Raw genomic sequence first — 12,988 nt, forward strand, 5'->3', positions numbered from 1 at the left:
TGAAGGATAAAATTTTGTCTCAGCACCAAATCAACATGCTTTGTGTGACTTTTAAAAAAGCAACTGGTCAAGGAAGCAACAGAAAACCGTCATGGACGTCATTGGTGTGGTTAGAAAGATCCAGCAAAAATTTCAAAAAGGATGGTCCGCATATTTACTCATTATAAAACAAATGGATCTCTGGGCCTCTCATTAGGTGGCCTGGGTGGAGTCCAGTTCTTTCTGGAGGTAATTAGGTTTTAACCTTTTTACTCTGTGAGGGTCAGGGAATCTTGTGAGAATGTTGGAGAAGCTCTAGCCCCGCGCTGTCCAAGGTGGCCACAAGCCATGTGACGCGGCTGACAGCTGGAGAAATGGCCAGTCCGAACAGAGAGGTGTGTGAGTGTAAAGCATACACTGCCCTTAGAAGATTTAGTACGGAAAAAGAACGTCAAGTATTTCATGAATACTTTTTACACTAATTACGTGTCGAAACAATAATATTGGCTTAAAGAAGGATATTATTAAAATTACTTTTACCTGTTTCCTTTTGCTTTTTTAAAATGTGGCCAGTAGAAAATTGAAAATTACATGTGGGACTTGTACTATATTTCTGTTGAACAGTGCTGGTCTAGACACTAAAGAAAAATATACATCAAGTCTGCATACACCTCTAGAAGGTTCCCACACCCTTTGATACTCTTTGAGCTACCGGGGCCCCAGGTCAGAGTTTCTTCTTCGTTGTGGAGGAGGTGAAGAAGGTTGTGGAGGAAGGATTGTTTCCATTTATTTTTTTTTGGGACACGTCCCATGCCAGTTAACCCTTTTTTTTGTTGTTTAAAACTACCGAAGCCATAGGAAAATTCTTCAGAAACAAACCTTCGGTAAAGGAGAAACTTCTAGGCTCTGCGAGTTTGCAGCAGAACCTCCTTGGGGTCAGGTCCACAGGCCTCAGATTGGCCGGCTGGGCCCCTCATCCCCCATGCAGCATCTTATAGCGGCTGCTGGGCCACAGCGCACATAAGCTACCAATTCCTGATCTACCTGGTCGCTGGCAGGAAGAAAGAACACCCATCAATCCAAAAGGCATTTTCTCTCTGGGCATGGAATACAATTTATATTTCCTTTGATGTTGAATTGTCCTTCTAATTCCCCTTGACAATACCAAAATTTGTTTTGGGCAAAGCCGACTGAAGGAGAGGTCGGCGGTGCAGGCCTTCGCTGACCAGGAAAAAGAAGTACCGGGAGATGAAGAATTCCACACCAAGAACGAGGATTTGAAAGTATCCAGAGACTGCAAACTCTGTGACTAAGTGTGGTTTTTGTTTTTATTTTTTTTGGCTGCATTGGGTCTTCGTTGCTGCACGCGGGCTTCTCTCTAGTTGCGGCAAGCAGGGGCTACTCTTCTTGCGGTGTGCGGGCTTCTCATTGCAGTGGCTTCTCTTGTTGCGGAGCACGGGCTCTAGGGGCGCGGGCTTCAGTAGTTGTGGCTCGCGGGCTCTAGAGCGCAGGCTCAGTAGTTGTGGCGCACGGGCCTAGTTGCTCCGCGGCATGTGGGATCTTCCCGGACCAGGGCTCGAACCCGTGTCCCCTGCATTGGCAGGCGGATTCTTAACCACTGAGCCACCAGGGAAGCCCTAAGTGCGGTTTTTAAAACAAGGCAAAACAAACCAACTCCTACTTGCACTTAAAATTCTGTCATTTAGATAGTCTCAGCCACGCAGGAGTGCCAAATCTCAAAAGCTGTTATACGTTACATGTCAAGTAACTGTGCCTCCCCAAGGTAGAAAGTCTGCTATATGTCATAGCTCTCTGTCAAAAATGGATCCCCAGGCAAAATGCTCATTAGTGGTCCTGAGACCAGAAGGAGGCTTGGGCATCATCTTGTTAATCTCATTCACTTACAGATGGAGAAGCTGAGGCCCAGCAAGCACGCTGCTCATCTACGCCTCCTGACTCCTTATTTGGCACTGCCTTCATGTCTCCCTGCCTGGAGACCCTGGATTTCATTACTGCAAGTGTTGGGCTCCTAGAGAGATGTGACATTTGTGAAGGTGGTGATCATTTTCCTTGCCTTGCTGCCTACTTAGAAAGCGTCAAATAGGAAATTGTTCAAGGTGGTGAAAAAAGAGCAGCCAGGGGTCTCCCTTGACATGTACACCGTGTTCCAGCAGGCAGCAAGCTCTTACAGCAGAACCAAACTCTGTTTTTGCATGAGTGTGCATGTAGCAAGACAGAAGGGCCTCATCACATACATAAATAACTCAGTGGGAGAAGCTTTCTCTCCCAGGTAACCCACACAGCAGCATGGCCTTTCGTGGATGTCGAGGTGATCCATCTAATGGTCCAGGGAAGCTGTTCACACTGCCTTAGTCATCCCTGCATCTGGAGAGTCTCAATGTATTACAAAATTGCCCACTGAAAAAAATAGCACACCTCTGTCAAAAAAAGAATTAAAACAAACAGTTTAAAAACACCGGTGGGTTTTTAGAATTCACTTTGATACCTCGTTTCCTTTCCCTCTTCGTCTCTCTCAGTCAGGAGAAACTTGACGTCAACAATTCCCATGCTGTACTTTTTAGATCAAATGGTTTATCAAATCACACCTCCCTCCTCACTTGGTATCTAGACGCACTCAGGGGAGCCCTGGGAAGCAACTTCTTAAGGATTTACTTAAATCCTCCCTCGGGGTCTGGCGAGGTTGAACAGAATATTGGAATTAAGGTAAGACCTAGATGCTACTGCAGCCCTCACTGTGTTGGATCTTTTCTAAAGCTTCCATCTCCTGCAGAACCCATTTGTGGAGGTAACAAAAGACTGCTGTAGCCTTGGGGAAACAGACATTTTGCTTTCAGGAAGAGTATATGGTATCTGGCTTGAAAACTAGGCTTGCGGTCCCAGTGATGGACAAGCCCTACAGCCACAGAGAATGGCGCTAACGCCCTAGTGGGAACCTGTGAATTCAGAATTTCAGCCAAAGACTGTTAAGAATCAGACGGATGGAAGTGCCTCCCTAGAGCTTCCTTCTCAAGCCACGTGGGTCCTTAACAGAGCCTGGCAAGTGGAAGCCATCGTGTGTAGCTGAAAAAAATGAGCAGTGGCCTCAGCAGATTCAGAGCTTGGTGTTGGGGTCTCTGGCAGCTGGCATTTCCAAGATCCACTTAAAAGAATTTAGATTCTAAACAAAAGCTGGCCTTAAGACTGTTTCAAGGTGCTGAGGCACTTCCTAAAGCCATGCACACTTCATGCTGAGAGGTCAAGGCCATTAATCTCAGAGATGGAATACAAACTGGTCATAGCAGGAACTGATGCTTCTAAACAGAACTCTGTACAAAAGCTGGAGTGAATCAAAGGAAAAACAAAAGAGTGAACATAAACTACACATAGTCCTTAAAAAGAAAGCGCCAAAGAAATCAACAACATTCCCCAAATAGGAAAACAAGAAACTGAAATGAAACTAAGAAGCCCTAAAAGTGTCTTTTCAGTCTGTTTGAGGAACTTCGGAAGTGTGTGTCTCCAAGGACATGGGAGAGAAAATCAGCTTTCAACTTCCAAGGTGCCAAGGCCATGAGCTGTTGTAGAGACGGAGAAACTGCATCCTGATGAACGTGACTTTGGATATTGCTTTTCGGTACCATTCTTGTGTGGAGTGCCCTGGAGTTGCCAAGGTGTTCTGGAGGTGCATGTGCCTGGTCCAGTCTTGGGGCACTCCTCCCTTCCTTCCCCTTGGGTCCTATCATCCCCTTTTACTATATTCGCCATTTCAAGATTTCACCTCTTCGCAGTCTTGGTCGGTGGAAAGTTCTACATCAGACAGTCCAACCTCCATTGCCATGATCAGCGAGATGTCAGAATCACTGCTTATAGCTGGCTCCTGCTCACCTGGTGGGGGGAAACAAAGTTCACAGTGAACACTGAGCTATGTCTTCAAATGCTGATTATTTCAATACAATTGCCTTTAATAACATTTCACTGAAGCCCAAGAGGAGGTATTAGGCTACTTTGTGAAAAAAAGTCTAGTTAGAGACTTTTCTCACACTACATCCCCAAATAAATTCTAAATGGGTCAAGAAGTTAAATGTAAACAAAAGAAACTAATGAAGCCAGAAGAAAATATATCTTATAAGTATATACCTAAGTAGGAAGAAAATATATCTAACATCTCTAAGTAAGGCAAGAAGTGCTACATGGAAAAGCAATTGAGCAATTCACAGATGAAAAGATTGATAAATGTGTGTAAAATTCTAAAAATATTAAAAACATGAAAAATAAGATCAAAGGTATATGTAACACTGGGAATATCTGCAAAAATTTCACAGAGGATTGTATTCATTTTTTTGTTTTTGTTTTTTGGTTTTTTGAACTTTATTTTATTTTTTATACAGCAGGCTCTTATTAGTTGTCCATTTTATACATTAGTGTATATATGTCAATCCCAATCTCCCAATTCATCACACCACCATCCCCCCCCCGCCACTTTCCCCCCTTGGTGTCCATACGTTTGTTCTCTACATCTGTGTCTCAATTTCTGCCCTGCAAACCAGTTCATCTGTACCATTTTTCTAGCTCCACATATATGCGTTAATATGCGATATTCGTTTCTCTCTTTCTGACTTGCTTCACTCTGCATGGTAGTCTCTAGGTCCGTCCATGTCTCCAAAAATGACCCAATTTCGTTCCTTTTTATGGCTGAGTAATATTCCATTGTATATCTGTACCACATCTTCTTTATCCATTCGTCTGTCGATGGGCATTTAGGTTGCTTCCATGTCCTGGCTATTGTAAATAGTGCTGCAATGAACATTGGGGTGCATGTGTCTTTTTGAATTATGGTTTTCTCTGGGTATATGATCAGTACTGGGATTGCTGGGTCATATGGTAATTCTATTTTTAGTTTTTTAAGGAACCTCCATACTGTTCTCCATAGTGGCTGTATCAATTTACATTCCCACCAACAGTGCAGGAGGGTTCCCTTTTCTCCCCACCCTCTCCAGCATTTGTTGTTTGTAGATTTTCAGATGATGCCCATTCTAACTGGTATGAGGTGATACCTCACTGTAGTTTTGATTTGCATTTCTCTAATAATTAGTGATGTTGAGCACCTTTTCATGTGCTTCTTGGCCATCTGTATGTCTTCTTTGGAGAAATGTCTGTTTAGGTCTTCTGCCCATTTTTGGATTGGGTTGTTTGTTTTTTTAATATTGAGCTGCATGGGCTGTTTATATATTTTGGAGATTAATCCTTTGTCCGTTGATTCGTTTGCAAATATTTTCTCCCATTTTGAGGGTTGTCTTCTTGTCTTGTTTATGGTTTCCTTTGCTGTGCAAAAGCTTTTAAGTTTCATTAGGTCCCATTTGTTTATTTTTCTTTTTATTTCCATTACTCTAGGAGGTGGATCAAAAAAGATCTTGCTGTGATTTATGTCAAAGAGTGTTCTTCCTAAGTTTTCCTCTAAGAGTTTTATAGTGTCTGGTCTTACATTTAGGTCTCTAATCGATTTTGAGTTTATTTTTCTGTATGGTGTTAGGGAGTGTTCTAATTTCATTCTTTTACACGTAGCAGTCCAGTTTCCCCAGCACCACTTATTGAAGAGACTGTCTTTTCTCCATTGTATATCCTTGCCTCCTTTGTCATAGATGAGTTGACCATAGGTGTGTGGGTTTAACTCTGGGTTTTCTATCTTGTTCCAGTGATCTATGTTTCTGTTTTTGTGCCAGTACCATATTGTCTTGATTACTGTAGCTTTGTAGTATAGTCTGAAGTCAGGGAGTCTGATTCCTCCAGCTCCATTTTTTCCCCTCAAGACTGCTTTGACTATGCAGGGTCTTTCGTGTCTCCATACAAATTTTAAGATTTTTTGTTCTAGTTCAGTAAAAAATGCCATTGGTAATTTGATACAGATTGCATTGAATCTGTAGATTGCTTTGGGTAGTATAGTCATTTTCACAATATTGATTCTTCCAATCCAAGAACATGGTATATCTCTCCATCTGTTGGTATCATCTTTAATTTCTTTCATCAGTGTCTTATAGTTTTCTGCATACAGGTCTTTTGTCTCCCTCGGTAGGTTTATTCCTAGGTATTTTATTCTTTTTGTTGCAATGGTAAATGGGAGTGTCTCCTTAATTTCTCTTTCAGATTTTTCATCATTAGTGTATAGGAATGCAAGAGATTTCTGTGCATTAATTTTGTATCCTGCAACTTGACCAAATTCATTGATTAGCTCTAGTAGTTTTCTGTTGGCATCTTTAGGATTCTCTATGTATAGTATCATGTCATCTGCAAACAGTGACAGTTTTACTTCTTCTTTTCCAATTTGTATTTCTTTTATTTCTTTTTCTTCTCTGATTGCCGTGGCTAGGACTTCCAAAACTATGTTGAATAATAGTGGTGAGAGTAGACATCCTTGTCGTGTTCCTGATCTTAGAGGAAATGCTTTCCGTTTTTCACCATTGAGAATGATGTTGGCTGTGGGTTTGTCATATATGGCCATTATTATGCTGAGGTAGGCTCCCTCTATGCCCACTTTCTGGAGAGTTTTTATCAAAAATGGGTGTTGAATTTTGTCAAAAGCTTTTTCTGCATCTATTGAGATGATCGTATGGTTTTTCTTCTTCAATCTGTTAATATGGTGTATCACATTGATTGATTTGCATATATTGAAGAATCCTTGCATCCCTGGGATAAATCCCACTTGATCATGGTGTATTATCTTTTTAATGTGTTGCTGGATTCTGTTTGCTACTATTTTGTTGAGGATTTTTGCATCTATATTCATCAGTGATATTGGTCTGTAATTTTCTTTTTTTGTAGTATCTTTGTCTGGTTTTGGTATCAGGGTGACGGTGGCCTCATAGAATGAGTTTGGGAGTGTTCCTTCCTCTGCAATTTTTTGGAAGAGTTTGAGAAAGATGGGTGTTAGCTCTTCTCTAAATGTTTGATAGAATTCACCTGTGAAGCCATCTGGTCCTGGACTTTTGTTTGCTGGAAGATTTTTAATCACAGTTTCAATTTCATTACTTGTGATTGATCTGTTCCTATTTTCTATTTCTTCCTGATTCAGTCTTGGAAGGTTATACCTTTCTAAGAGTTTGTCCATTTCTTCCAGGTTGTTCATTTTATTGGCATAGAGTTGCTTGTAGTAGTCTCTTAGGATGCTTTGTATTTCTGCAGTGTCTGTTGTAACTTCTCCTTTTTCATTTCTAATTTTAATGATTTGAATCCTCTCCCTCTTTTTCTTGATGAGTCTGGCTAATGGTTTATCAATTTCGTTTATCTTCTCAAAGAACCAGCTTTTATTTTTATTGATCTTTGCTATTGTTTTCTTTGTTTCTATTTCATTTATTTCTGCTCTGATCTTTATGATTTCTTTCCTTCTACTAACTTTGGGTTTTGTTTGTTCTTCTTTCTCTAGTTCTTTTAGGTGTAAGGTTAGATTGTTTATTTGAGATGTTTGTTGTTTCTTGAGGTAGGACTGTATTGCTATAAACTTCCTTCTTAGAACTGCTTTTGCTGCATCCCATAGGTTTTGGATCGTTGTGTTTTCATTGTCATTTATCTCTAGGTATTTTTTGATATCCTCTTTGATTTCTTCAGTGATTTCTTGGTTATTTAGTAATGTATTGTTTAGCCTCCATGTGTTTGTGTTTTTTATGTTTTTTTCCTTGTAATTGATTTCTAATCTCATAGCATTGTGGTGAGAAAAGATGCTTGATATGATTTCAATTTTTAAAAATTTACTGAGGCTTGATTTGTGACCCAAGATGTGATCTATCCTGGAGAATGTTCCATGAGCACTTGAGAAGAAAGTGTAATCTGCTGTTTTTGGATGGAATGTCCTATAAATATCAATTAAATGTCTCTGCTCTATTGTGTCATTTAAAGCTTGTGTTTCCTTATTAATTTTCTGTTTGGATGATCTGTCCATTGGTGTAAATGAGGTGTTAAAGTCCCCCACTATTATTGTGTTACTGTCGATTTCCTATTTTATAGCTGTTAGCAGTTGCCTTATGTACTGAGGTGCTCCTATGTTGGGTGCATATATAATCATTATACCTTCTTCTTGGATTGAGCCCTTGATCATTATGTAGTGTCCTTCCTTGTCTCTTGTAACATTCTTTATTTTAAAGTCTATCTGATATGAGTATTGCTACTCCAGCTTTCTTTTGATTTCCATTTGCATGGAATATCTTTTTCCATCCCCTCACTTTCAGTCTGTATGTGTCCCTAGGTCTGAAGTGGGTCTCTTGTAGACAGCATATATATGGGTCTTGTTTTTGTATCCATTCAGCGAGCCTGTGTCTTTTGGTTGGAGCATTTAATCCATTCACGTTTAAGGTAATTATTGATATGTATGTTCCTATGACCATTTCCTTAATTGTTTCGGGTTTGTTTTTGTAGGTCTTCTCTTGTGTTTCCCACTTAGAGAAGTTCCTTTAGCATTTGTTGTAGAGCTGGTTTGGTGGTGCTTAATTCTCTTAGCTTTTGCTTGTCTGCAAAGCTTTTGATTTCTCCATCGAATCTGAATGAGATCCTTGCTGGGTAGAGTAATCTTGGTTGTAGGTTCTTCCCTTTCATCACTTTAAATATGTCATGACACTGCCTTCTGGCTTGTAGAGTTTCTGCTGAGAAATCAGCTGTTAACCTTATGGGAGTTCCCTTGTATGTTATTTGTCATTTTTCCCTTGCTGCTTTCAATAGTTTTTCTTTGTCTTTAATTTTTGCCAATTTGATTACTATGTGTCTCCACGTGTTTCTCCTTGGGTTTATCCTGTATGGGACTCTCTGCTCTTCCCGGACTTGGATGGCTATTTCCTTTCCCATGTTAGGGAAGTTTTTGACTATAATCTCTTCAAATATTTTCTTGAGTCCTTTCTCTCTCTCTTCTCCTTCTGGGACCCCTATAATGTGAATGTTGTTGTGTTTAATGTTGTCCCAGAGGTCTCTTAGGCTGTCTTCATTTCTTTTCATGCTTTTTTCTTTATTCTGTTCCGCAGCAGTGAATTCCATCATTCTGTCTTCTGGGTCACTTATCCGTTCTTCTGCCTCAGTTATTCTGCTACTGATTCTTTCTAGTATATTTTTCATTTCAGTTATTGTATGGTTCATCTCTGTTTGTTTGTTCTTTAATTCTTCTAGGTCTTTATTAAACATTTCTTGCATCTTCTCGATCTTTGCCTCCATTCTTTTTCCGAGGTCCTGGATCATCTTCACTATCATTATTCTGAATTCTGTTTCTGGAAGGTTGTCTATCTCCACTTCATTTAGTTGTTTTTCTGGGGTTTTATCTTGTTCCTTCATCTGGTACATAGCCCTCCGCCTTTTCATCTTGTCTATCTTTCTGTGAATGTGGTTTTTGTTCCACAGGCCGCAGGATTGTAGTTCTTGTTGCTTCTGCTGTCTGCCCTCTGGTGGATGAGGCTATCTAAGAGGCTTGTGCAAGTTTCTTGATGGGAGGGACTGGTGGTGGGTAGAGCTGACTGTTGCTCTAGTGGGCAGAGCTCAGTAAAACTTTAATCTGCTTGTCTGCTGATGGGTGGGGCTGGGTTCCCTCCCTGTTGGTTGTTTGGCCTGAGGCGACCCCACACTGGAGCCTGCCCGGGCTCTCTGTTGGGGCTAATGGCGGACTCTGGGAGGGCTCATGCCAAGGAGTACTTCCCAGAACTTCTGCTGCCAGTGTCCTTGTCCTCACAGTGAGACACAGCCACCTCCCGCCTCTGCAGGAGACCCTCCAACACCAGCAGGTAGGTCTGGTTCAGTCTCCTATGGGGTCACTGCTCCTTCCCCTGGGTCTCGATGCACACACTACTTTGTGTGTGCCCTCCAAGAGTGGAGTCTCTGTTTCCCCCAGTCCTGTCGAAGTCCTGTAATCAAATCCCGCTAACCTTCAAAGTCTGATTCTTTAGGAATTCCACCTCCCGTTGCCAGACCCCCAGGTTGGGAAGCCTGACGTGGGGCTCAGAGCCTTCACTCCAGTGGATGGACTTCTGTGGTATAAGTGTTCTCCAGTTTGTGTGTCACCCAGGCAGCAGGTATGGGATTTGATTTTATTGTGATTGCGCCCCTCCTACCATCTCATTGTGACTTCTCCTTTGTCTTTGGATGTGGGGTATCTTTTTGGGTGCATTCCAGTGTCTTCCTGTTGATGATTGTTCAGCAGTTAGTTGTGATTCCAGTGCTCTTGCAAGAGGGAGTGAGAGCACGTCCTTCTACTCCGCCATCTTGAACCAATCCTTGAGGACTGTATTCTTAACAGAGAGCTTTTAAATAAATAAGAAAAACTAAGAGTCCAACAGAAAAATGGGTAAAGGTTACTGTTATACAGTTCACAAAAAATGTAATATAAATGGCCAATAAATATCAGGTAAAAAGAAGCTATTCCTTTTTTTAATGAAATCTTCACTCTTTAAAAAAGAGTGTATTACAGTTAAGGGTACATTGAGGTAGGTATTTTGATCAACTGCACTCAGAACTGTGAAATTTTCACTCAGTAATTTCATTTCCAGAATGCATAATAGAGAAATTATCAGAGATGCAAAACTATTCATTTAAGCATTATTTATAGCAGCAAAACATTGCAAGAAGTCCAACAATAAAAAATACCTCAGTAAACTGTATTTCTTCTAAAGGACAATCTTCTGGTTATAATCACTAAAGTGATGTTTCCAGACAGTTTGTAGTGCAGTGAAATCGACAGAGAAAGTTAAGTAGAAGCAAGAAAACCAAAAATGTTAATAAGAGTTGTCTCAAGTTTTAGGGTTTATAATTATTTTCTTTTCTTTAAAAAAAATTTAGTTTTACCCCGACCATTCTTCAATGAACAGATATCATTCATTCACTCAAGACATAATTATTGAGTCCCTACTATGTGCTAAGGCTTATGCTAACTGTAGGGATATAGGTGAGAGTGAGCCAGTTCCAGACCTCAAGGAGCTTACTGTCCAGTAGACAGGCAGACCATTTACTTGTCAATTACCACCCTACAGGATAAGCACTTTGCTGGAAGATGTACCGGTTTTATAGGAGCAGGTAACAGGGCTACATAACCATTTAGTGAATCAAAGAAGGCTTCCCACAGGCTGCGATATCTAAACTGAGTCCTATAGGATAACTTGTATTTTAGCCAGATGAATGAGAAGGATGAATCTTTTAAGCACTAACAATAGCATGCACAGATGGCTGTAGGTGATAGGGAGCCTTGTGCAGACGGATATCAGACTGTATTTAAATATGACTGGGATGTGGAGGCAAGCTAGGGAGTATGAACAGGGGAGGCTGGGGAGCTCAGCTGCCTGTAAGGCAGCTTTAAAACAGGAAGATCTTGTATGTTCCATTACCCTGCAGAAGAAATACGCAATTAAAAGACCAACAAAACATCTAAGTGCTAAAGAATGCGGATGGTTATAATACACTTTTGCTCTCATAATCATTGATATAATTTATTTCATGTTGAAGTGCAGTTAAGAAAAATATATGAGTTTCATGAAGGGTAGTGAATTCTTCAGATGTTTAAAAGGAGACAAACAGAGAACTAACAAAGAGTTATGGTCTTAGAATCAGTTTTAAAGAAATGAGGTATTTCACAGGGATATACCTAAAGACTGAGATCTAAAATGTTTCCCAGATCCAAAAGTGCATGAGGTTCGTAGATATGTAGACAGATCAATGGGTAGAATAAAACTTTGGAAGCAGATCTTGGAAGATAGAAGTACAGTATTTAGTCTTTGAAAATGGTGACATTCAACAAAAATTCAATAAAACTAGGCATTTAGAAAAAGGTGAAACTGGATTCCTGCCTCATACCATATACATTGTAGGCTGGCTAAATATCTATATCTATATCTGTATCCACATCCATATCTATACCTGTACGTATAGCCCATCTTTATTTTGTGTGTGTGTACTTCCTTCCCATTTATCCTCCTCTCCAGAGTCAGCTGGTACCTTCCATCCCTGACCTTTGGGGAATTCTTTGATGCAAACTAGGATGGTCCTCCCCTTCCTGCTTCGCACTTGTTTTCTCCACAGGGCTGTGGCTTGCTGTTGTGTAGGCTGCACTCAGCACCACCTGGAGGAAGCTTTCACTCTGGAGGCTGAGTGAGCAGGGCACTGAATTTCAGCAGGACACAACCTGCACAGCCAAAGACAGGACCTCGCTCTGATTTTTAGGTCCACTAGGTCAATGACCCCTTATTTTTTTCCCAGTTGCCCAAATTTTGCCTTTGTCTCTTTTTACATTTTCCCTGTCCATGTTGGTCTATGCCTTACAAAAATCCCTTTGCTATAGTTTTTGTGGGGTTTTAGGAGTGGCTGGAAGTAATTTCATGTGTTCAATCCACTCTTTTTACTCAGGGCTCTCTGTAAGCATCACTTTTACAATGAGAAAATTATATACTGAAAATTATATTTATGAGAACTGGGATCCTATCTTACTTTAGGAGACTGTATTCTAGTCTCGGCTATAAGTAACTACACATGTTACTTTGTATAAGTCACTTTCTCCTTTAGGACTAGAGTTTAAATGTCTATAAAATGAGAGTTTGGACTAGATATCTTAGAGTCCTTTCCAGTTGTTACAGTTTATTCATGTATATGCTGATGCCAGTCTAGCACAGTGCCTCATACATGGCAGGTGCTCAATAAATAATTATTTAATAGAATTACCAGGGAGAAAGAGTTGTCTTTCTTTTGTCATAACCCTTCAACATGTTGCTTTCTATTAAAAAAATTTTTTTTCTTAATCAAAAAGAAGGTTTGCTAGTGTATATTTGGTACAAGTATGTACTAAATGGGAGAAAGCACTACTCTGAGGTGTAAAGAAAGCTGAAATATTCTTATTCCTGGAGATAAAAAATGAGGGGGCTTCCCTGGTGGCACAGTGGTTGAGAGTCTGCCTGCTAATGCAGGGGACACAGGTTCGAGCCCTGGTCTGGGAGGATCCCACAAGCCGTGGAGCAACTGGGCCCGTGAGCCACAACTACTGAGCCTGTGCGTCTGGAGCCTGTGCTCC

At 40.6% G+C, this 12,988-nt stretch overlaps 1 protein-coding gene across 2 annotated transcripts in view; it reads right to left on the bottom strand.

Annotated features, from left to right (window-relative positions):
• Positions 1–1,552: 1,552 nt before the first annotated feature.
• RNF150 (ring finger protein 150) overlaps positions 1,553–12,988 on the bottom strand; it is a 245,496-nt gene continuing 234,060 nt past the window's right edge. Inside the window, exons 7-8 of one of the 2 annotated variants that reach the window (XM_036853557.1) lie at positions 3,755–3,861; positions 1,553–2,397 (exon numbers count right to left, since the gene is read on the bottom strand). In XM_036853557.1, the coding sequence (XP_036709452.1) occupies positions 2,383–2,397; positions 3,755–3,861 (122 nt within the window). In that variant the 3' untranslated portion in view covers positions 1,553–2,382. Of the gene's footprint in view, positions 3,862–12,988 lie in introns of both variants that reach the window. The other variant, XM_036853558.1, reaches the window with a different exon arrangement.

Source organism: Balaenoptera musculus, chromosome 5, assembly GCF_009873245.2.
Source record: "Balaenoptera musculus isolate JJ_BM4_2016_0621 chromosome 5, mBalMus1.pri.v3, whole genome shotgun sequence".
Taxonomy (NCBI): domain Eukaryota; kingdom Metazoa; phylum Chordata; class Mammalia; order Artiodactyla; family Balaenopteridae; genus Balaenoptera; species Balaenoptera musculus.